The sequence below is a fragment of the Dreissena polymorpha genome, chromosome 7, assembly GCF_020536995.1.
Source record: "Dreissena polymorpha isolate Duluth1 chromosome 7, UMN_Dpol_1.0, whole genome shotgun sequence".
NCBI lineage: Eukaryota > Metazoa > Mollusca > Bivalvia > Myida > Dreissenidae > Dreissena > Dreissena polymorpha.
In genome coordinates this window covers 40968338-40995005 of record NC_068361.1, presented here as the reverse complement: position 1 = coordinate 40995005, position 26668 = coordinate 40968338, and the positions used below count along the sequence as shown (strand labels likewise).

The following is a 26668-nucleotide window of genomic DNA, read 5'->3' as shown; positions in this document are numbered from 1 at the left end:
TCTGAGGTAGAGAAATGTGGACTGGTTTCACTTTCAACGATACTGTGTATCAAAAAATGGTTGCCTTCAGACATTTGGCAACTTAAATTTTGTATAATAATATGTTGAACATTATTATACAAGTCCTTTGATTGTGAATATTCATAATAAAATTCTAAATGACATATCGAGCTATGTATTTTATTTGAACTTCAAGTATAACATTAACAAAGTCTGTATTTTTATCATACACATACCTACGCTAGCAGTGGACAATAAATATGGCATGGAAAAGACATTTTAATACTTTTCTTAGCATTTTAGGGCAATACCTATGTATGAAAACATTAGATTTAATAAGAACAAGAAATGTGTTTGTTAGAAACACTATGTCCCTTTTGCGCCGCTTTGATTTTTTTTTACCTTTGACCTTGAAGGATGACCTTGACCTTGACCTTCACCACTCAAAATGTGCAGCTCCATGAGATACACATGCATGCCAAATATGAAGTTGCTATCTTCAATATTGCAAAAGTTATTGCAAAATGTTAAAGTCGGGGCAAACAAAGAAACAAACAAACCAACGGACAGGACAAAAACAATATGTCCCCCACTATCATGGTGGGGGACATAAAAATTAAGATTTTTTTTTTCCCCATTAATGCTTTTGTCGATGAAAAATCTTCCCAATTGTTAGGTACTTTTTTCCCAAAATCGAAAAAGGCCTGAGTGTATAATTATTTACTGTAGGGGTCTTGTCCACAGAATGGCATATAGCAACCTAATGAGACTTGTTGTGCTGTTACTTAGAAGGACCAGTTCAGAGAATTGATACAACTTGTTTACAGAACTTTGAATATTAATTAACAATAATTAACATGAATTATTTTTCTCCAAAGCACTATATTGTTTACAAAAAGTTTTTACATAAACAACTAAATACATAAATTTGGATTGTGCAAGTAACTATTTAACATGATTTTAAATGAAAAGTACTGTGTTCATAATACAGATTATATATTCACTCACACATTTCAGTGCCAGAAATTTCAAATTTTGATATTACAATTTATATTGTAGTTTTAGTAAAACTGGCATTTGGATAAAATCATTTCCTGAATTGATACATTATTTTCAGTATTATAATCTTTCATATTGGCTTCCTCTTCAGTTATACCTACATTTATAACAGGCTTCCTCTTCAGTTATACCTACATTTATAACAGGCTTCCTCTTCAGTTATACCTACATTTATAACAGCATCTTCAGAGTTCTGTTTTTTATTATCTTATATAATACAGAGTTTTAAACTTATACACCGGGAAACACATTTATGTAAACTAGACCACAAATTATTGTGGTCTCACCTAATGTGTGACAGTTATTGTTTTTATTGCAGTCTTATAGTAATGTATTGCTGATAGCTGACCAAGACAAAGGTGTGGTTCACTTTTATAACGCTGTTCAATAACCTATAAAATGAGATACATCACTGTTAGCTTTAGTAATTCACAACAGAAGAATGATAAACTTCTTGCATTAGTCATGGGACCAGTGTCCTCAACATTCTCTATGTTATCACTCAACTAGAACAAGATTTCAATATGAGAATATCTGACAGCTAACAAACAATCTAAAATCTCACCTATAAGAATATTCACATATTATTCATCAAACTCAGGGTTGAGACGGATTCAAACTCAAAACAAACTTCAGTGAACATTTACTTGAGCATCACGGAATACTACTTTTTAGTTGTTAAGAAAAACATTTAGCATATCAAATAGACTATAATGAGCTTTATTATTCCTTTTACAATATATTTGAGTAACTAGATGTTTGTAACACACTTAAATTGACTTTAATGCCCCCCACTGCTTTGTCAGGCATGTTTAAAAACTTTCAAATGTACCAACAGGCTTACTACAATAAGCGCCCATTAAAAATAATTGTTTGCACGGGTATAACTTAGGGATTTACTTCAAGCAGAATGTCTAGGAGGCCCACCATTCCATAGTTATGCCCCATCCTTTTAAAATATGACCCCCCTTTTTTGTCCCTCTTTTATGTGTCAATGTTTGTTAATACATACACACCAAATGATTTGGTTGTGACCTGAGTGACAATTCTATACAGTAGCATATAGTATAACTAGGTGTAAACATCAACTTATATGCTAACTGGATGCTTGTATATATTTTAAGTCACTAACAATGTATACAGTTTACAAATTCCAACAATTAAGAGGTTACCCTGCCCCTTTTCTGCCCTCCCCCCCCCCCCCACGGTTCTTTTTTATTCAAGCTAACTCCATAAGTATAATTATGTATTCACTCACTGTTATCTATACAAATACAACTAGATTCTTGTAACTGAAAATAACAAGATTCTTTTAAGTTTAAACCTTTTGGTCAAGGCTTAACAAATATGTTAGGCCTACTGAGACACTCTCGAGTCTATATCTGAGCAAAACCAGTGCTTGGTGTTTATTGGATAAATCTTTATCCTGCTCCCAGAGTTGGACAAATAGACACCTCACAAGCACCTGGGTTCTAACAAATGCGCACCTGGGTGCTAACACATGCGCACCTGGGTACTAACAAATGCACACCTGGGTACTAACAAATGTGCACATGGTACTAACAAATGCACACATGGGTACTTACAAATTCACACCTGGGTACTAACAAATGCGCACCTGGGTACTAACAAATGAGCACATGGGTACTAACAAATGCGCACATGGGTACTAACAAATGAGCACCTTGGTACTAACAAATGTGCAATTGGTTACTAACAATTGTGCACCTGGTACTAACAAATGTGCACCTGGTACTAACAAATGCGCACCTGGGTACTAACAAATGCGCACCTTGGTGCTAACCATTGCGCACCTGGGTACTAACAAATGCGCACCTGGGTACAAACAAATGCCTTTGATGTTGGAACTGGCAAGTTATCCTTATTTAAATCATAATTTGTATAATTTATCTAGCTGTCAAGATGGGGTAAAAACATAACAGTTAGTGACCAACTTTAAAGATTGCCAAGCTAAGAACACAATGGAAAATCAACAAACAGATATACAAATAAAAATACTAGTTGGATTCAACACACAGGAAAATTTTAGCTAAAAGTTCCATTTATTCCACTTGTGCTTTTATTAAATAAGGAGAACATTAAGGAGATGTTTCTCCCAGCCTAAATATATGATCCCACTGACTCTGACAAAAAGGGCAGTATTATCACTTGTGATTATTATATATGTTTTACCTTAAAAGTGTTATTTTTGTATTGTGACTAAATTTTCTTACCATTTCACCAAAAGAGTCTTCCTGGTCTAGTATATGGTCCAACGGGCTCACAAACTTGTCAGTATTCTCTCCAGAGAAAGAATATTTGTCAAAGCTCCTGGTATTAGGATAATCATCAGTATCATCGTCATCTTCAGCGCCAATGTCATCATCAGTATCTGAGTTCTGCTGATGAAAACTAGTACTTGACCTTGAAACTGACAGGTTACCAAAACCTCCTTTTTTCGGTCGGCGTAAAGCTCTTGACTGGTTACTGCCAAAGTTAGGCTTGTGAAGAAACCGTGGCGACGAGGGGCTTTCAAGACTCAGAGTGTCGATGGAACCGTCACCATCATTGATTAGAATTTGTACAGGTGGTTTATACTTCCCATTTCTGCGAGAACTAAGGGTTCCACTCATTCTTGGTGATGATGTTGCTCTTATACTATTAAAGTTAGAATTTGAATTGTCTGGCTGGTTTCTATTGGTCACACCAGCTAAGCTTGTTCTAGATCCGCTGCTGCGATTGGTCAATGTGGAATGATTGCTTTCTAGTGAAATAGAAGGATGACTTCGATTGGTCAGGGTCGAGTGCCGGTTGTTATAAGATTGCATACTCTGATTAGTCAATGTGGAATGGTTGCTGTCATGTGACACAGAACGACGACTCTGATTGGTCAATGTGGAATGGTTGCTATCATGTGACATGGATCTGATACTGTGATTGGTTAATGTGGATGTTTTACTGTCTTGGGATCCAGGTAGCTCAAAAGATCGACTTTCAAGAATTTCATCAATGTCGATAGGATTCTCATTGGATATTGTCACCCTGAAGACATACAACATAATCATATGAGAAGCAGTGCATCATGACAGTGTATCATTGCACATTTTAAGTGAATAGATTTTGACATCAAGAACTTTGAATAAAAGTTTTGATCTGAAAATAGTTAAATCGTTATAAATAAGAAGCAAAACTGGTTTATCAAAATAAAGGCCACCATGAAGGCCCTAATTTGCTAACATGAGTTTAAGGTATAAATTTTTTCACCATTTCAAGTATTAAAAAGCTTTTCCTTCAATTTCTCCAATGACCTAGATTTTTTTGACCCTACACGACCAAGTCCAATGAATATTTGAACTATAATTGAAATGATGTGACACAGTTTCTAGAAATATTTGGGAAAAAAATATGACTTCTTGTGTTTTTATTAACCATGTATTTCATTTTTGACTAAGGAGAACACATTTTTGACCCCAAAATCATGTAAGAATATGTATGAATGTTTAGATGCCATGCTTAAAATGATGATAAGACTTTGCATGTGCTTTATTATTAGTTATTGCAGAATTGTATCATATTATAATGTGCTGACAAATCTGTTAAAACATGCAGTGTAACAACATTTTATTTACCTTTTCTGGCGATTTGAAAAATTATGGCTGGAAATCAACAAACAGAAGCATTTGTGTCACAAAACAATACACGAGACCCAATACTGTTTATCTCATTAAAAGACATGACGGTTAATCATGTGATAAATGAATCAATTACAACTACATGTATTATACACAATGAAATTCCAAATGTTGACATGAGTACATACAGACTTAAAAAGCATGTATATGCCTCCTACAACAATTTCTCCTGGGCATGCACAACTTAACATTGGGCAAGTATGTTCAAAAATAAGTGTTAAAACAACTATGATAAGAGCAGCAAAAGAAAACAAAAATTCGAAATATTAATGTGCATTGCTTTGTGAAAATGGTGTTAAATGCATGTGCATAAAGTGTAATCCCAGATTAGCCTGTGCAGACTGCAAACAGGGATGACAATTTGCGCTTTTATTGTAATTTTTGTTTAAAGGAAGACTCTAGCACAGGCCAATATGCGATGGCACTTTTCTCACATGCATTAAACCCCCTTTTCACAGAGCAAGGCTCAAATATAAATTCAAAGTACCTGTTATTTTCGTTTCCATGGTTACCATTCACATCAACACCACTGTCATCACTGGATGGTGCCTCAGTCTTGTGGTAAAACACAGTATACATATAGAGAATAATAGGTTGGTGACGTGGATGGAGAATGGTTATCTGGCAAGTCGGAGGAATTTATCGGGTGAGCCGATTCTATTCTATTTATCCTATCACATTTACAACATTCGTTGATATGTTTCTAAAATATCTAGTTTTCGAGTATTTTGTGTTTAAATATTTAATATCGTAAACATCACGCGCGAAAAAAAACATGGTGACGTCACGTCAGGCAAAGCGCTTATGCTAGCTTCCATCTTGTTAAGACACAGTCATAGAAATCGAGTTACTTGTTATTTATTCAATACACAAAGACAAAATTATGCTGTTTAAATAATAATGTTTAAACAAACAGTTATTTACATGTATTTGGTATTTTATTAATAGAAAAAAAGTATATTTTATTAATAGAAAATAGTAAATGCATGAGCATGCGCGGATAGCAACTGACGGATATTCGAGGCCACGTGGTCATCTAGCCTAATATCTTTTGGGATATTAGGTTACCTGGTTATCGGGCTGATTTAAAGGCATGTGACAGGATAAATAAGTATAATATGCCAGTAAGAATCATATCTTTTGTTTATGTTATTGATATAGATCAATTTTTTAACAAATTGGCTTTGAGAACATTATATTATTACAGATGGAAACTATATTTATACAAGAAGATATTTTTATAAACAGCATTTTAGATAGGTTTTGAGCTGACATGAGTTAAGCTAAAAATTATGAATTATTGAAATCTTTAGCCCATAAATGGATAAAAAAGTACCAGTGCAATCGTGCAGAAATAGTTTATAATGAACATCTCACCTGTTTGAATACTAACAACAGAATGGAAATCAGTAACAATAATTTTGTTAACTTCATAACAAAGGGTTATGTTTTTTAATTAATGTTCTATTCACACCTAAAGATAATGTGTAGTGTATCATATCCAAAGACTGTGAGTATCTTAGCCTTGTTCTGCGAAAAATGGGCTTAATGCATGTGCCCAAAGTGTTGTCCCAGATTAGCCTGTCTAGTCCTAACATGGTTATTATGAAGACACTTTCGGCTTTGATGGTATTTTTCTTTGAAGGAAGTCTTTTCTAAACGAAAATGTAGTTAAGGTTCAAAGAGTAGTCCCTTTATATGATCAGCCTGTGTGGACTGCACACGCTCATCTGGGATGACACTTTCCACGCATGCATTAAGCCCAGTTTTCCCAGAACAAGACTCATATTTACCCGAGGTAAAGGATGGACTTCTGCAAATATTATGTTCTCCCGGTATGATAGCGGTGAGTCCGGATATTCCTCATCGTAGCTGTCATGTAAGTGAGTGACGGAATGGCTGGCCAGATTTCTCCTCGGCCCCATAGGGCTGCTAGTGACAGACTGATAGGGCATGGAAAGTTTCTTGCCGTGGGTGGGTATTCTTGAAAAAGGTAAAATGGCATCGAAAACAATCATTTTCATTAAAAAACCATTCAAGGCTGCAATAATGGCCCCATCATTTTATTTTGTAAAAGGGAAAATGGTATTAGTTTTTTTCATTTTCATACTAGCACTATTAAATACAAACTCTGAAAATGATTAGACCAGTGTACATTTTTGTGTTATAAATGTAATTTACAATAATTACAATTATTATTACTGCTATACAAATAATACTTGCCTTTCTAATTTTGGTCAATACAAAAATGTGAAAATCTTTTGGAATTAAAAATATCTTGGCAATATTCAGAGGTTAATAAATAGACACTGCTTCAAAACATAACATATACAAGTGTTAGACTCAAATTTTCCCTACACTTATTAAACTACATTTGTATTCTACAATTTAACCAGTATGGTTACGTTTTACAACTTCCCCATTTTAATCAGCACCCGGTACTTTTTTGTAACCCCTAAGATCTTTTACCCCTTTAGTAACCTGGCTTGCTTGTACAAACATGGGCTGTTTGTAAAACATGCATGCCCCCAATATGGGCTGTCCGTTGTAGTGGCAGCCATTGTGTGAATACGATTTTTGTCACTGTGACCTTGACCTTTGACCTAGTGACCTGAAAATCAATAGGGGTCATCTGCGAATTACGATCAATGTACCTGTGAAGTGTCATGATCCTAGGCAAAAGCGTTCTTGAGTTATCATCCGAAAATCATTTTCCTATTTCGGGTCACCGTGACCTTGACCTTTGACCTTGTGACCTCAAAATCAATAGGGGTCATCTGCGAGTCATGATCAATCTACCTATGAAGTTTCATGATCCTAGGCATATGCGTTCTTGAGTTATCATCCGAAAACCATTTTACTATTTCGGGTCACCCTGACCTTGACCTTTGACCTAGTGACCTCAAAATCAATAGGGTTCATCTGCGAGTCATGATCAATCTACCCATGAAGTTTCATGATCCCAGGCGTATGCGTTCTTGAGTTATCATCCGGAAACCATTTTACTATTTCGGGTCACCGTGACCTTGACCTTTGACCTAGTGACCTCAAAATCAATAGGGGTCATCTGCAAGTCATGATCATTCTACCCATGAAGTTTCATGATCCTAGGCATATGCGTTCTTGAGTTATCATTCAAAAACCATTTTACTATTTCTGGTCACTGTGACCTTGACCTTTGACCTAGTGACCTCAAAATCAATAGGGGTCATCTGCGAGTCATGATCAATGTACCTATGAAGTTTCATGATCCTAGGCCCAAGCGTTCTTGAGTTATCGTCTGACAACCACCTGGTGGACAGACCGACCGACAGACCGACATGAGCAAAGCAATATACCCCCTCTTCTTCGAAGGGGGGCATAAATATATCGTGACAAATCCACTGAACATTCTAGTTTAAGAAAAGATGCTCATGACATGTATGTTTCTTTTTAGAATTTGTACACAAAAAAAGGAAGATAAATTATGAATTGTAAAATAATGAAAAAAAAATTGTTAGCAAACTGTGTCATACCATATATTTTCTATTAAATGCCTGTAACAATTGTTTAAAATAAATTTGGTATAGATTTTAGGTGTTTACAGTCAATTTGAGTTAAAAATATTTGCTACACATTAACAATATAAATAGTACAGATCAACAAATAAGTTGACTCAGATTAACGGAAGCATTTATTAAGAAATACAGATGTATACCATCATTAAGAATTGATCTATAAACAAATTGTTGGGACTCTTGACACCAGATGATGTACAAATGGAAAAAAGCATTTATCAGGCATTGTACTGTAATTTTCAACGTATAAAAATAGTTACGACAGGAAATTCAACTCACCTGACATCTTCTACAGAGCGATTCTTTCGCCGCAATGTCGAGCTGTTGCTTCCTGCTCGCTGTCTGTGCATGTAGCCACTAGTGGGCCTGCGATGTTGCCGTGACGAACTAGTGGTGTATGATCGCAACGATGAAGAACTTGCAGAACGAGGTGAGGGTGGTAGGTCTGACGTTGTATCTGAAGTTAAAACGAGAGTTTATTAAGTGTGAATCTATTGTATCTGAAATAGAACTGTTCAGCAAATATGACAGTTTCAGGCTAAAAACTCCAATAAGTAAGAATTTCATGAACAACTAAAAACACTTATCCTTTAGTATCAACTTGATTATTGTTGAGTCTTTGTTGTCTTTTTCATGTTACGATAATAAACATAATATAGCAGACAATATTTCATATGCCATTACAGAAAATAGCTACAATATAGATAAAAAATAATTTACATGTAACAATTAGAGAAGTCCACATGATTAACAAATTCATTCATATAAATGATAATTATATTTTATATAAATTTATACACCGCTTATACCCCGAAATAATGCTATTTAAGTATACTTACATGTACCCCAGGTACGGAAATTATACTGAAACATACCCGGGACTTCTAACGCTAAATTGTTTTTTGTTGGCTATTTTTTTCAAATGAATTTTGTTAATATTTATGTGAATATACTGTAAAATTACCTTAACATTATTGAAACTGCTACTCAAAAAAGCATGTTGAGGCAGGTTTTGTTCAAAGAGAATTGTGCTTTGTACTCCGTAGCGAATTTTACGTCATCTGATTTGGGGCGGGAAAAAAACACAGTGTACAGTGTAAATTGGCTGGGTACGTTTCAGTATATTTTCGGTACCTGGGGAACATGTAAGTATACTGAATAATACCCGGGATACATTTAAGAAGTACCCGAGCCGACAATGAAAAATCCAGCACCTCTATACTTGGTACTTCACTAACATGATTGATTATTCGTTTAATCAAATTTCGTATATGCATGTGTATATTTTCATTGAAATACCGGTACTGATTAAAAGCCATTTTTAATAATATATATATATGACACAGATTTTTTTGTCTGTATAATATTAGTATATTTTACTGTACCTATGTACACTGGTGTCAGGGTTTCCTGTGACATGGCCCTTCTGGATGACAGTGATGTTTTCAGCAGGTTTGGTCTAGACTGGTTCACTGTATCTGTCATCAACAAGCCTGCAGACTGGTGATGTTTCTGTATAATACAATTATGAAACAATGGTAAAATCTAAAGATATAATATAAAAAGTTGGTAACTAGATTTCATGAAGAAATTCCCAACATAACAAACATCTTCACATAGGAAAAGTAAATATATGAAACAACAAGAGATGTGTTTGTCAGAAACACAATGCCCCCTACTGCGCCGCATTGAAATATAATTTCTATCTATCTATTTGGCAGGTATAGAAAACATCTCCCTTTAACCCTTTGAAAATAATTGTCTGTAACAAATCTCTATTTTCAGTAGCAAATAATTAAAAGCCACTACCGTAACTGTAGATTCACCACTCAAAATATGCAGCTCCATGAGATACACATGCATGCAAAATATATAAAGTGGCTATGTTCAATATTAAATAATTTTCTCCCTTTTTAAAGCTTATTACTTCCCTTAAATCTGTATTTTTTACCGTAGACCGTAAAGGATAACCTTGACCTTTACCTTTTACCACAATGTGTTTGTCAGAAACACTTTGCCGCCTACTGCGCCGCTTTGATTTATTTAACAAAAATATATAGTGGGCAGGTCAGATAACTATGTCCATTTAAAGCTTATTACTTCCCTTGACTTTGTTTTTTCGACCCTAGACCTTGAAGGATGTTGTTCACCTTGAAATTTTACCACTCAAAATGTGCAGCTCCATGAGATACACATGCATGCCCAATATCAAGGTTCTATCTTGAATAATGCAAAAGTTATGGCCAACGTTAAAGTTTTTTTTCGGTCAGACACACTGACTGACGGACAGTTCAACTGCTATATGCCACCCTACCCGGGGCATAAAATAGCAAAATACATTTAAATGGAATTAAAACAATTCAGCATATAAATTAATTTGAATTATTTCTAACCATATACCCAATGACTTAAATGTTTATTGATTTTCATAATTTAATCACAATACATATGATAACATAGTCCAATTCAATTAAAGCATATGTATTTACCAATAAAATTCATACCAACATAATTAAACAAAAAGAAAAAGAGCTGCAGATTTTTTAAACCTGTTATGTGTACTAGAGCAATCGTGAGATAAAATTTTCATTTTTGTGAGGTTCAGATGAAAACTTATAAAGGAGAAATCTCTAGAACCAAATTAATTATCAGATTGTTTAAGGGCCGTGACTTGAACATACATTGGCTGATTATATATTTTGAGTTGAGATATTATAATGGCAAATATGTTTAGAGAATTGTGTGCAAATGAAAAAAAATCACAAGACTTGAAGAATAGAAACAGGTTACCAGGATCAATTTTAAACCATACAAGGGCAGGAACTCAACCAATACTCATGAGGCGATGTGATTATTGAACTTGGCCAAGATATAATGACAATGAACAATTTCATTTAAACTGAGAAAATTTGAGGAAACCTGATGAACTAAAAGAGCAGGAAAAGTCAACTCAACAATTGACCAACAGACCTATCAACATTATCAGAATACAATTTTTTCCAATCTGGTAGTGCTCAAACGGGTACCCGAAAAAACCCGGTCAAAAAAATACCCGCGGATCCGGGTCAAAGTTTCAGCAAACGATACCGGTTCGGGTCGCAAGCTACAAAGTACAAGATAATGTTGACCGTGTAGTCAATTCATTTCTTTTAAACAAGTGAAGTAAAATCACATCCTTTATCAGGTTAAGCAGTGATGTTATTACAAATAGTCATAAATGAATAGAAGTGACGCACCAAAAGCATAAATGTCGAGTTTAAAGGAGCTGTCAACCAGATTGACGAAGAAAAGAAAAGTTCTAAAATACCGTATTTTTTACAATTATTAGTTAATATTGATTAAGATATCACGACTCGTATATTACATTACTTGCAAAAAGTTGTTAAGTTTTCATATTTTCAGTATATTCGGTAATACAATTTAACGATGTGAAATCGAAAGAACATCGCGAAAATAGGTTACATAACGATATACACACTATAAATGACGAAAGTAGATTGATCATTTTGTATTTTAAATATATGCAATTCACTACGTATGCGCCATTTGCATTCCTGGGTTTACTACGGGACGATGATGATCAATCAACTTGCGTTATTTATAGTTAACAACTGGTAGTTACCTTGTGCACATACACATGCAGTAACAATTTATTTACGAATATACTGAAAATATGAAAACTTCAAAACGTTTTCAAGTAATGTAATATACCAGTTGTGATATTTTAATCAATATAAACTAAGAATTATAAAAAAATACGGTATTTTAGAACTTTTCTTTTCTTCGACAATCTGGTTGACAGCTCCTTTAATTTGTTATTCATATCCCAAAATGGTGACTTATAAAAAATGAAGCTTGTATTATAAAATATATTGACTTCAACGTAGAAAAATGCAGTAAGAGCTTACAGTGAAAGTTATTTTGGCTTCTCTCCTCGAAATAAGACAAACTTTATTTTTGCTTGACAGGTTGTTTTTCCTGTACATTCACTTTTGATCGCTATTCCTAGTAATACTTACGTATGCTAATAAAGTTCAACAACGTTGCGTTAACTTAATAAATAGTTTAATGCAGTTCAGTATTTAATCATAATTAAATAAATCAAAACAATAAAAAGTATTCTATTCTAAACAATATACTTGACAAACAGTTGAATATTTAAGAACGCTAAAACATGCTATGACAATTAATGTAGTTTTATTTTAATTAACTTATGTATTGTCTGACCCGACCCGACCCGAATTTTCTCGGGTATTTTAATTTTGACCCGCCAACCCGACCCGAAAAATATTTTTGACCCCTGTGAGCCCTACAAACTGGCATAAATATAAGTTATCTAATGGTGCATGCCATATTCTTGCTCATCCGTATACTATATAACTAAAGCTTTGTCACAGACATGATATATACCTCCACACCCCTTTGACTGTTATGTTTAAGGGAAAATAACCCATGAAAGTGGGGAATACTGGGGAATACATGTAATGCTGACAACCTCTCAACAACAAAATGATCAACTGAGAGAGTGACATAAGTAGACCATGACTCATTCTTTATCTGCTCTATGATGCTTAACAAAATAAATGTGACACTTTTAGATATTGTAAAATGATTTATATTTATTGGCATTAATTTGTGTGTTTGTTTTTTTTAAAAGGTTTTTTTCTGGATATATAAATTTATTGATTTCTGATTTTGAGAAAAAACACAAGAGATGTGTTTGTCAGAAACACAATGCCCTCTTTTGCGCCGCTTTGAAGCCATATATTTGACCTTTGACCTTGAAGGATGATCTTGACCTTTCACAACTCAAAATGTGCAGCTCCATGAGATACACATGCATGCCAAATATCAAGTTGCTATCTTTAACATTGCAAAAGTTATTACCAATGTTAAAGTTTTCGGACGGACTGACGGGCGGACAGACGGACGGACTGACAGTTCAAAAACTATATGTCACCCTTCGGGGGCATAAAAAGAGGAATTTGCGTCGGTCATTTCATGTTATGTTAAAATGGGAGGATTTGTCAACCAACAAAATCAATAATGTCCAGCAAATAATAATGATTGTACAGTACTTTGATAACCGAGTCGTGTTCTGAGAAAACTGGGCATTATGCATGTGCGTAAAATGTCATCCCAGATTAGCCTGTGCAGTCCACAAAAGCTAATCAGGGACGACACTTTCCACATTTTTTTGACATTTTTCATTTATATGAAGTCTCTTCTTAGCAAAAACCCAGTAAAGGCGGAAAGTGACGTCCCTGATTAGCCTGTGTGGACTGTATAGGCTAATCTGGGACGACACTTTACACACATGCATTATGCCCAGTTTTTTAAGAACACGACTCAATTAAAAAAAAGAGACATTCGACCAAAAACCTCATAGTCCAAGGCATATCCTGGGTGGTCCTCTATCTGTTCAATGGCAATACGTAGCGGCTCCAGCTCCCACTCTGGCACGAGTTTCCGTGTACGTGATGGTCTCTCCCTCACCGTGGCAACACGTGACCCGGGCACTGACCTTGAGAACTGGCCATGAAAAAATAAATCCAGTTCAGACGGAAAGTGTTGATCCAGATTAGCCTGTGCACACTGCACAGGCTAATCTTGGGTGACACTTTACACATATACAGTTAGCCCATTTTTCCCAGAACGAGGTTCCAACGCTAACTAAAGAAGACTTATAACATATAATTATGAGCTCTGCTATGTTAAGACCAAAAATATTCATATGTGAAATGTTTAGTCTTAGATATGCCTGCACATTTTGTTTTAATAGCTTGCGTTTTCCCTATAGTTTATAAGTGTTTAACAGACATCTTTAAAACAGAAAATACCACACACAAAAATGTCCATCCTTGGTCTGTGTTCTTTACATTTCTTAAAGATACCAATAAGTATTCTATTTCATCAGTCAAAAACAACATTTAAAATCTAATGTCACAGAGCAAAATTTCAATTACTCTGATTGATAGCATAAGTAATACATGCTTTATTGAAGTGTGACAATATTGCTCTACAGCTGATCTTCAAATATGAACTTGAGAATATTTTCAGAAATGGGTTCAGGAGTTACAAAGCCTGTGACCAATTCTAAATTTTGATAACACTTTACTTGTCAGCATTAAGCTTGGTTTTATCCCGACTGGCCTAAAATCAATTAAATTTCCAGTTTGTAGACTTAACTGTTTAATTTCTTTATGAATAAGAATTGCTTTTTGTTCAGATGATACACCTTACACCATAAAGATGAATTGAAATTTCATTCAAGTATGGCCATTGGTTACATATACATAAAAGTCAAGCTCTGATAACACCTGTTGGGTAAATACCTTATTGGAAAATCAGCAAATATCCATAACTTTGTCCCAAATCAAGTGGTCATGAAATGATAGAAAAAAAGAGCACCGCATAATGAGTGCCACGCTCAGCTGCGGGTGCAGTTTTGAATAAATGAAAGCTTGTCAGATTTTTTTTTCTTAGAGGTGACAGTGACCTTGACCTTTGACCTAGTGACCCCAAAATGGGTGTGGTGTGTAGAACTCATCAAGGTGCATCTACAAAATGAAGTTTCAAAGTTGTAGGTGGAAGCACTTTGATTTTAGAGAAAAATGTCAAGGTTTAAGCACAACGCGGACGGCAAACGACGATCTGGCTATGACAATACCTCGAGTTTTCTCAGAAAACAGCCGAGCTAATAAAATCACAACCAAACTTGACACAGATCAATTTAGCTGATATTTTCAAGCAAACTTACATAAGTCTTTGAACAAAAAAAATCACCCATAGAACCATTATATAAACAAGAGCACCGCAAAACGGTTGCCAAAACTCGGCTGCGGGTGCAGTTTTGAATTAATGAAAGCTTGTCACAATAATTTTTTTTTAGAGGTCACAGTGACCTTGACCTTTGACCTCAATACCCAAAAATGGGTGTGGCGTGTAGAACTTATTAAGGTGCATCTGCGTATGAAGTTTCAAAGTTGTAGGTGGAAGCATTTTGATTTTAGAGCCAAATTGTTAAGGTTTAAGCATGACGCCGGCGGACGGCGGATGACACGACGAGCTGGCTATGACAATACTTCGGGTTTTCTCCGAAAACAGCCGAGCTAATAAACTGGTCCACCAAGTTACATGTGATACTTGTAGATTATTATTGCCTTACTTTCAAATTATGACCCTGACTCCATGTTTTGTCTTGTGACCTTGACCTTTGACCTTGACTTGTATCCAAGGAAACCACGCTGTTACTTGATGGTAGGAAACCATGACGTTGTTGAGCCTACAAAAGTGAAACAAAATGCTGCAATTAATGTCACTAAAATAGCCAACATTAGTTTAAACACATCAATTCAAATGATACATGTTTAAAAGGACCTTTTCACGTTTTTGTAAATTTACACAATTGAAAAAAATTGTTTCAGAGTTGCAAATTTTTGTTTCAGTTATGATATTTGCGAGGCAAGAGTAAAACTGAATGTTTACTATGATCTAAAATATCCATTATATGCATCTTTTGACAATTAAAAAACCTGAAAATTATAAGTGTTACAAATGCGAAACGATTATATAATTTGGAGAGTTTGTTGTTATCGTTATATTTTCTGACATTACAAAGAATGCTTATATAAAATATAAAAGACACCTTCATAGCATGAACACGGATGACCGAGTGGTTTATGTGCTACACTTTTACTCCAAGGGTCAGTGGTTCAAGCCCAGTTAGGGATTAGTTTTTTTCTTTCTTTAATTCTGTTATTGATTATTTACTGAACCAACTTATTTCCACTAATTATTTTTACATTTATCCATTTAATTAAACACATCAAATGACTAATTTCAATACATTCCATATTCTGTTAAAACGTCCCTCAGTTATGCTTGTTTATATGATTCATTTATTAAACATAAACTGATAATTGTGGTCACTTAACCTTGACATTATCTGAGTAGGCTGGTTTACCAGTATTACTGTGGCAGTTACTGAAAACCGCCCTTCTTGAATAAGAAATAGGGGCAGAATTTGACCAAAGATTTTCATTTCAACATCAATGAACATACCTCACGTCTTTGAAGAAGAAGATCGAATTTCTGGACATCTTCTGGCCTCACCCAATTCCTAATCTCTGGCATCATTGTCATCTAAAGAAGAACAACAAAAACATATCAATATTAATATTAAAATTTTCCTAATTATTATAACTTTTATTTAATTACTTTTATTATTATTATCATAATAATTATTATCATTAATTTTGTTATTAGCTCACCTGAGCACTAAGTGCTCAAGGTGATCTGTTGTGATCTACCCAAGTACGGTGTCTGTCATGATTCGGCGTGCGTCATCAACTTTAGGCTCCATACAACTCTAGAGACAAGAAACTTGGTCAGAATGTTAATCTTGACAATATCTAGGACGAGTAAAAATCTGGGTAATGTGTGTCTAAAAACCAGGTCATCAGGTAAATCATAGAAAAAACTTATTACAACTCTAAAGGCCACATTTTAGAAAAATCTTGATGGCACTAATGGTCAGATTACTGAACCTTGTAAATATCAAAGCAGATGTTGAATCTTTCTCAGTTGCCATAAAAAAAAACAGGCTAAAAACATGTGTGCATCCAAAAAATAAGTAAACAGGTCAAATCTTACAAATCTTAGAAACAAGAGGGCCTGAAAGGCCCAAAGTCGCTCACCTGAGATAAAAAGAAATGATCTGTTCTTTGCAGCCCAAGATATCAATGGAACAAATGTTCTAACCAAGTATCATGAAGAATGAACAACAAATGGCTTCTTGGCGGCCACGTTTTTTAACAGACCTGAACCATTTTTTAACTCTTCCAAGATATGTCCAAATTTCATGAAGATTGGGAAAAAAATGTGTCTTCTAGACTGTTCACATGTTGTCACTATATACATATAAAGAAAACTGGCCCACTCCCTGGCGGCCATGTTTTTTCACTGATCATGACCATTTTCAAACTCGTCCGAGACATCCACATAACTAATATTTAGACAAAATTTCATGATGATTAGGCAAAACATGTGACTTCTAGAGTGTTCACAAGCTTTTTTACTATATAAATATAAGTAAAAAGACCCCCCCCCCCCTGGCGGCCATGTTTTTTTACCGATCCAAACCATTATCGAACTCAACTGTTCTATCCTGGTGTGGTAGTGCGGTCTCCTTCGCTTACGCAAATGAACCGATCACAGGACGGTTAGAAGTTATGTTTCTTTGTGAGCACTTATGTAATTCGGAAATATTTATTTGATGAACTCTTATTTCCGGTCAGGATGACTATACTGACTGGTTGTAATTCAATTAACTAAAGGCGTTCGGTCAGGGTCGCCTAAAAAATTTAAAGAATTTATAAGTGAAAACCAAGGCAGCTTTAACAAAAATAACTACTTTTTATTCAAGAACTCGGAAAATGAAGAACAATGACAGAAAATTTAGAACAGGTACAAGCCAAGTCTGAAGAATCTAAGTATCGTTACAAAAATGAACAACATACAGCAAATACCTTAATGAATGTAAAAAGAAGTTCAAAATCTGTCAAAAAAACTGATATAAATATAAAATACTGTTAGTCTAGAAAGTGCTTCAAAAATCTAGTTTACAAAATAGGTCTAATTTAATCTAAAGAACAATATTTATGGAGATTAGAAAACTTCAGTGAATCAAATGTTAAAATAAGAAAAATTTACTAAAGTTATTGAAATAGAATAGAGTCTTTCTAATTTAGAAAATGCCAAATAAAAATAATCTAAATAATAAGAATAATTTAGAAAATAATGCCAAAATGTCTTGATGCTGGTGTTAAAAATAATTAAGAGTTTACTTATTTCAAAATTCAAACCTTTTTCAAGAGCTGTTAACTTTTCAAGAAAGCATCAAGAAGTGTTTAAATCACCCAAAACAGCTTATTTTATACAGAGGCGTATTTAGGTGGGGGGCTAGGGGGCTAAAGCCCCCCCAGCTGGCTGGCTAGATATGACTTAAAAAAAATGAGCCCCTTACAGTTCCAATTCACTTGTGTATTTCCTGTCATATGCCCCTAATTAGGCCATTAACAGCTGTCAATATGTGTGATTAGCCCCAGGCGTGTGTACAGACGATCTAACCTTCGCCAGCTAAACTGCACGCTTCATTGACTGTTAGTGATAAACTGCGCTATTTGATTGGCTGAAGGAGATACATTCAACTTATGAAATTCATCAATTAGCTATAGGTAAATGTTTACAAATGGCTGCCGCATGGGACTTGTGAAAAACAATATCCTCCAATTACCTTCAGTCGAGCGGTTAAGGAAACAACTAAAATAATTTCTGAATGAATTCAAACATTGTCGCAATAAACGATGTACCTAAAAAGATTTATTTCATTCCTGTTAAATCCATGTCAAAATTGTTTATTTAGAGAGTGTTTAACCACACAAAGCCGATAGTTCCATACACCTCCGCAAATGACATACACTTCGCGCGTTGTTTACCTTGAGTCGAGAGGTAACATCCGAAAGGCGAGAGTACTCGATTGCAATAGACATGAGGTCAACAAAACTTCAAAAATTCGATTCATTGAACAAATTTAGATAAACCGAAAGATTAATTTTACTTTTTTATAATTTTATTTACCATTTAATAAGTTTCTTTTTTAACGGTCAATCTTCTTTTGAGCAACATTGACATGAAAAAGTGCTCAAGAACTGAAAAAAAAAACTACAACGTTCGCAATTTGTTCCAATACATTTTCGGCATATATATTACTATTAAAAGATTTGATAAAATTATCATCAAATCGGGACAGGGTATATCCACTGAACATGTGGATATCGGCATGTCTCATATTTTCGCGAACTGCGCGCACAGATTGTTCCATGCAACAATTTCTGGGAATCGTGAAAAAGTAAACGAATTTTCTTTTAAAATAAATCAAATACTTGAAATCATGTGTTTACACTAGCGCAGTGGTCTGCAATTAATGCGCAAGTTTAATGAAGAGTACCGAAAAAATGCACGGAAAAGGCATAAATTTGGACTATTTCAGTTGAAGTAAGATTTTTAATGCAATTAAACTGGTTTTTTTTCTTATATTAGTCATGTCTATAATTATTTTCAAGCGTAGTAATGTTATTAAAACAAAATACTGGTTTGAGAGACATTTGATTTACCCCTGTGTGTCTGTCTGTATGTCCGAAAATTCGATTTACTGAACAAATTTAGAGAAACCGAAAGATTAATTTTACTTTTTTTATAACTTTTATTTACCATTTAACAAGTTTCTGTTTTAACAGTCGATCTTCTTTTGAGCAACATTGACATGAAAAAGTGCTGAAGAACTGAAAAAAACAACGTTCGCAATTTGTTCCAATACAATTTCGGCATATATATTACTATTAAAAGATTTGATAAAATTATCATCAAATCGGGACAGGGTATACCCACTGAACATGTGAATATCGGCATGTCTCATATTTTCGCAATGTGCGCGCACAGATTATTCCATGCAACAATTTTTGGGAATTGTGAAAAGTAAACGAATTTTCTTTAAAATGAATAAAATACTTGAAATTATGTGTTTACACTAGCGCAGTGGTCTGCAATTTTTGCGCAAGTTTAATGAAGAGTACCAAAAAATGCATGGAAAAGGCATAAATTTGGACTATTTCTGTTGAAGTAAGATTTTTAATGCAATTTAACTTTTTTTTTTTTCTTATTTTAGTCGTGTCTATAATTATTTTAAGCGTAGTAATGTTATTAAAACAAAATACTGGTTTGAGAGACATTTGATTTACCCCTGTGTGTCTGTCTGTCTGTCTGTGTGTCTGTCACAATTGATGTCTAAACTCAAGTTCTTGTTTTACATGCACTTTTATCATGCAAAATGCTGATTAGATAGCATGAAATTGCATCATTTGAAGGTACCATTTAAAAAAAAAATCAACGACCAAAGGGGACACCCCTCCCGCACCCTCCCCAGTTGAGCCCCCTCTCGGAAAAAAATCTGGATACGCCTCTGTTATACAGTTCAGAAGAGATCAATGGCAGTATCTTCCCAAATTCCAGAGCAAAACTAAAAATAGATTACTGAACCAGGTTAAACAAGGGAGATAAATACTGCATAAACACTGCAAAATCATGTACATGTTGTCTTTCTTTCAGTTATCTCTTGGTTGAAAGGCCTATCATAAGTGTTAATGACTAAAACAGTTATGTTAACTATGAAAATTCTGTGGTATGAAAAATTACATAATACAGTTAATGTCACATAATATTGACATAATAAAACCAAACTTTACTACACAGGAAACAAATGTTCTGACCAAATTTCATGAAGATTGAGCAAACTAGAAAGTTAACAAGATTTTACAATAGCCATATATAGCCATATAAGGAAAAATGCCCCGCCCCTTGGCAGCCATGTTTTTCAAGCCAAGGTTACCATTTGTGAACTCATCCAAGATATCATTGAGACAAATCATCTGAGCAAGTTTCATGAAGATCGGAAAATAAATGTGGCCTCTAGAGTGTTAATAATGTTTTACTATAGCCATATACGGAAAAATGCCCCGCCCCCTGACGGCCATGTTTTTCAACCAACCGACATCATTTTCGAACTCATCCAAGATATCATCGGGATGAATCTTCTGACTAAGTTTCATGAGGATCGGAAATAAATGTGGCCTCTTGAGTGTTAACAAGATTTTGCTATAGCCATATATAGCCATATCAGGAAAAATGCCCCGGCCCTTGGCAGCCATGTTTTTCAAGCAAACGTAACCATTTTTGAACTCATCTAAGATATCATTGAAACCAATCTTCTGACCAAATTTCATGAAGATTGGACGACAATAAATGTGGCCTCTAGAGAGTGAACAAGGCAAATGTTGACGTCGCACAACGGACAACGCACGACTGACAACGGAAGCTCACCATGAGCACGTTGTGCTCAGGTGAGCTAAAAACACTGCAACCACTGTAAGGACCACATGTATCTATTTATCTTTGCAATATCTAGACTGAGACTGAATTAGATCATGTGCATCCAAAATCTGGGTCACCAGGTAGAAAAACCTTGTAGTGACTATAGCGGCCACATTTATCATGCAAACTTGATGAAACTTGGTCAAAACGATTATCTAGGCCTAGTTTGAATCTTTCATGCCTGTCTAGAATCTAGGTCACAAGGTCAAATCTTATAAAAACCTAGTTACCACAATAGAGGCCAAACTTATGACTCAATCTTGATGAAACATGGTAAGAAAATTATGTTGATAACAAGTTTGAATCTTACATGTAGTGCTCACACGGGTCAAAAATATTCTTCGGTTCGGGTGGGTGGGTCAAAATTAAAATACCCGAGGAAATTCGAGTCGGGTCAGGTCAGATAAAACATAAGTTAATTAAAATAAAACTACATTACTTGTCATAGCATGTTTTACTAAACATGCTATGACAAGTAAGGTAGTTTTAGCTTTCTTAAATATTCAACTGTTTGTTAAGAATATTGTTTAGAATATTATACTTTTAATTGTTTTAATTTATTTAATTATGAATGAAATACTGAACTTCATAAAACTATTTATTAAGTTCACACAATGTTGTTGAACTTAATCAGCAAACGTAAGTATTACTTGGAATAGTGATCAAGAGTGCATGCACAGGAAAAACAACCTGTCAAGCAAAAATAAAGCTTGTCTTATTTTGAGGAGAGAAGACAAAATAACTTTCACTGTAAGCGTTTACTGCATTTTCTACTTTGAAGTCAATATATTTTATAATACAAGTTTCAATTTTTTAAAGTCGCCATTTTGGAATCTGAATAACAATTTAAACTCGACATTAAGCTATGCTTTTGGTGCGTAACTTCTATTTATTTATGACTATTTGTAATAACAACACTGCTTAAACTTATAAAAGGGTGAGATTTTACTTCACTTGTTTAAAAGAGATGATTTGACTACAAGTTCAACATGTAATATTGTACTTAGTAGCTTGGGACCCAGACCCAGATCCGATGGTATTTTTTTGACCCGCGAATTCGGGTTTTTTCGGGTAACCGTTTGAGCACTACTTACATGTATTCATGTGAGTCAGCAAACTTAGTTATCTGGTCAAATCTTTATAAGACAAGATGTGTTTGTGAAACACAATGTCCCCCTATATGACGCTTGAACTTGAAGGATGACCTTGACCTTGACCCTTCACCACTCAAAATGTGCAGCTCCATGAGATACACATGCATTTCAAATATAAAATTGCTAGCTTCAATATTTCAGAAGTGACATTACATGAGCAATTTTGACCTATATATTTGACCTTGAAGGATGACCTTGACCTTGACCTTTCACAACTCAAAATGTGCAGCTCCATGAGATACACATTCATGCCAAATATCAAGTTGCTATCTTCAATATTGCAAAAGTATTCATAAAATAAGCGATTTGGGCCACATATATTTGACCTCTGACCTTGAAGGATGACCTTGACCTTTCACCACTCAAAATGTGCAGCTCCATGAGATACACATGCATGCCAAATATCAAGTTGCTATCTTCAATATTGCAAAAGTATTCATAAAATAAGCGATTTGGGCCACATATATTTGACCTCTAACCTTGAAGGATGACCTTGACCTTTCACCACTCAAAATATGCAGCTCCATGAGATACACATGCATGCCAAATATCAAGTTGCTATCTTTCATATTGCAAAAGTATTCATAAAATAAGCGATTTGGGCCACATATATTTGACCTCTGACCTTGAAGAATGACCTCGACCTTGACCTTTCACCACTCAAAATGTGCAGCTACATGAGATACACATGCATGCCAAATATTAAGTTGCTATCTTCAATATTGCAAAAGTATTCATAAAATTAACGATTTTGGCCACATATTTGACCTCTGACCTTGAAGGATGACCTTGACCTTGACCTTTCACCACTCAAAATGTGCAGCTTCATGAGATACACATGCATGCCAAATATGAAGTTGCTATCTTCAATATAGCAAGAAGTTGCTATCTTCAATATAGCAAAAGTTATTGCAAAATGTTAAAGTTGGCGCAAACCAACCAACAGACCAACCAACAGACCAACCAACCAACAGACAGGGCAAAAACAATATGTTCCCCACTACTATAGTGGGGGACATAAAAAAGTTATGACCACTCTAGAAGCCCCATTTATGACTCAGTCTTGATAAAACTTGGTCAGAATGGTTATCACAACAATAGGAAAGCCATGCATGAACCAAGGTAAAGTGGGTACAAAAACTAGATGACCAGGTAAAGTCTTCAATAAATTGTGTCCGTGAACCCAGGGGTGTGCTAAAGGGCCATTGTAGCCCTCTTTTCATTCTCATTATCATTATTATTATTCCAAAAAGTTTTAGACTGTGAAATTACACACTAACTATTGAAAGCCATACCTAGAGCTGTTGTCCGTGTTCTACCGACTCAATCAGCAGAATGATTTCAACTGTTGGGAAATGTTTATACCGCTAATTGTCGGGTTGAGCCATGTTTACCTACGGTCCCAGCTAGGTGTGCAAGAGTTAATAGCGGTGTTAACTTTTCCCAACAGTAGAAATCATTCTGCCGATGAAATCCGTAGTACACGGCCGAAAGCTCCAGGTAAGGCTTTCAATATTTTGTGTGTGTAATTTGACAGTCTAAAACTTATTGGATTATTATGGAAACAGAACAGTGAAAACTTTCATTGATTATTACAATTATCATCATTTTTTCATTTTTATTATTAATACAATTATAATTTCAAACAAGAAACCGTTGGAGATGGGTGATGCTCCCCATAGTTTTTTTTTTGTCACAATATTGCACTATATATTCATTGTCACAATATTGCACTATATATTCAGATAAAAGGATCTTGAGGGCACAGTAGTTGGGGGGGACAAGAATTTTTTTATAGAAAATTTCAAAGGGCCATAACTCTGTGAAAAATCATCCGACCAGAACCCGCTAATAATATGCACATCTCCTCTTGGTAGTGAAGCTTCCCCCTAAAGTTTCATTGAATTCCGGTCATTAGTTGCTGAGAAATAGCCCAGACAAGAATTGCACTATATGTACAGTTAATGGAAAATTTCAAAAATTTCAAAGGGCCATAACTCTGTGAAAAATCATCCAACCAGAACCCGCTGATAATATGCACATCTCCTCTTGGTAGTGAAGCTTCCCATAAAGTTTCATTGAATTCCGGTCATTAGTTGCTAAGAAATAGCCCGGACAAAAATTGTGCACGGACGGACAGACAGACAGACAGACGCACACACAGACAGACGAAGCGGCAACTATATGCTTCCCCCCAAAATAAATTTTGGGGGAGCATAACTAAGGTTTTATTGTAATAATAAAATATATATAGAGTAACTTATATTTTTAAATACTTACAAAACAAGAATAATTCAAACTATGATATATTTTACACTTAAACATGATTATTTTTAGACTGTTTATTTTAAATATAAATTGTGTCACAAAATAGTGACTCAAATATACCCCTATCTGAACCTCTTAAATGTTTTCAAAGATCCACAATTTTTTTATTCACCTTTGCTTTTGTATTTAGCAGTTCAAACGATGCCATCGCCAATCCATCCACGCTGATAAATTCTGTCTGGTATTCACTCAGGTAATATCGCAAAGTTCCTTGCTCAGTTTCGTTCAGAAGCACTGATGCCTGGTGCTCAATTGAGTCCCATTTGACACTTATGCCCGTGTTCAACATTAGCTGGGAACCAATGCCCTTCCGAAAGATGGTACTTTGCTACCAGAAAAAAATGCTTCTAAAACAATTTCTCAGAATATGGTTTTAAGTTTCAATTTACCGGTACATAAAGGTGAAATATTTAAAACAAATAATTTCTGAGTACAATTTTAATTTAGTATGCTTATTTAATGCATTATGTAGTTACTAACTTTTAAGCTAGTAGTTATAAGTTTCAATTTGCATTAGAGTGAAATTTTCTCAATGAGTCATTACTGAGAACAATTTTAATTTATTATGTTTGTTTGATTCATTTTGTAGTGACAGGCTTTTTAAACATTATTATAACTGAAGTTAGATTCTGTTGTACAAAGATAGACACAGTTACCGTATTTACCTTGCTGTCTTGAGTAACAGTGCTATCTGACTGCCTGAAAATGATAGAAGAGTATAAAGAACAGACACTGATGTTGTATGTGTGCATTTCAAAGTTTATAAGGTCATTCTTTGCCTGAGGCTGCATTATGTGAGAACCCGGTGTGTGTCCCAGCACACCTGCCTCCTTAACTATTTTAATCATGAAAATTGGAACAAGCTTGCATGGGTCGTGCTCTGTGAAAAGGGGGTTTAATGCATGTGTGCTAAGTAAATGTCCCAGATTAGACTGTGCAGTCTGCACAGATTACTCTGGGATGCCACTTTTCGCACATGCAATAAACCCCCTTTTCATAGAGCTAGGCCCATTAATTAGCAAATAAACAAATAGATCTACTAATGCCAACAAATGCGTAACCTTTTTGACAGAAACTAACTTGAAATAAACTACATAAGCACAACAAATTTAATTTGCGTTGTTGTTTTTAACAACAGTAAACTGTATATATTGCATGCCATCTATGAGACCCCCAACCTTGACCTTCAGGTATACTGACCTGGCCTTCACAAAACTGTTCAATGATGATCAACACTTCTAGTCATTTTTATCGTTACACATTGGAAAAAAATATAATAAGTTATAAATGACTGATTACAGATTTAGTATGGATTATAAATGGTTATGCATGCACACAAACTGAAACAATAAAAGAGAGCTAACCCTAGTTGATTGTCCTGATAAACAAACTGTTGTTACCCACTCCTGGCTGGTGAAAAGTAATTATTCCTTTGAAAAAGATATTGCCCTCATGAATCGAAACTTAGACTCCATTAGTAACTTGGTTATTGCAAAAACCACAACTAAAAGCCATTAATTTTCTGACCTTTAGGTCACATTATTTACACCATCTTAAATGGTAACTCACCCACTCTCCTTCCTGCGACGTGTTGGAGGGCCACTGTTTTTATCCTTCCAGCTTGTTTTGTCAAACTTGGTCCTTGAATACAAGAATGGTCATAAATGTATATACTGTAATACCAGGTACATACTTCCCACTGCAAACAGCATAAAACCAAAACAGCCTGCGAGTTACTCGCAGTCTGTCCAGGTTTTATGCTGTTTGCTGCTCATCAGTATCTTAAGGTTGGAAATGAAGCCTTTTAAACTTGAATATATTAAGAAAGGACTTACATTTAATTTGAATTTCTAAAGGACAACAAATGCTCCAAGGTGCGTTTCTAAGT

General features: G+C 34.9%; 1 protein-coding gene across 2 annotated transcripts in view; it reads right to left on the bottom strand.

The window, feature by feature from the left end:
- Positions 1 to 26668, bottom strand: part of LOC127838790 (uncharacterized) — a 42096-nt gene that overhangs the window by 7697 nt on the left and 7731 nt on the right. The window contains exons 6-17 of one of the 2 annotated variants that reach the window (XM_052366778.1): positions 26350 to 26421; positions 25446 to 25479; positions 24893 to 25108; positions 16373 to 16453; positions 15477 to 15593; positions 13691 to 13840; positions 9694 to 9820; positions 8588 to 8765; positions 6545 to 6734; positions 5239 to 5306; positions 4689 to 4715; positions 3294 to 4101 (exon numbers count right to left, since the gene is read on the bottom strand). In XM_052366778.1, coding sequence (XP_052222738.1) covers positions 3294 to 4101; positions 4689 to 4715; positions 5239 to 5306; positions 6545 to 6734; positions 8588 to 8765; positions 9694 to 9820; positions 13691 to 13840; positions 15477 to 15593; positions 16373 to 16453; positions 24893 to 25108; positions 25446 to 25479; positions 26350 to 26421 — 2068 coding nt within the window. The remainder of the gene's footprint in view (positions 1 to 3293; positions 4102 to 4688; positions 4716 to 5238; positions 5307 to 6544; positions 6735 to 8587; positions 8766 to 9693; positions 9821 to 13690; positions 13841 to 15476; positions 15594 to 16372; positions 16454 to 24892; positions 25109 to 25445; positions 25480 to 26349; positions 26422 to 26668) is intronic. The other variant, XM_052366779.1, reaches the window with a different exon arrangement.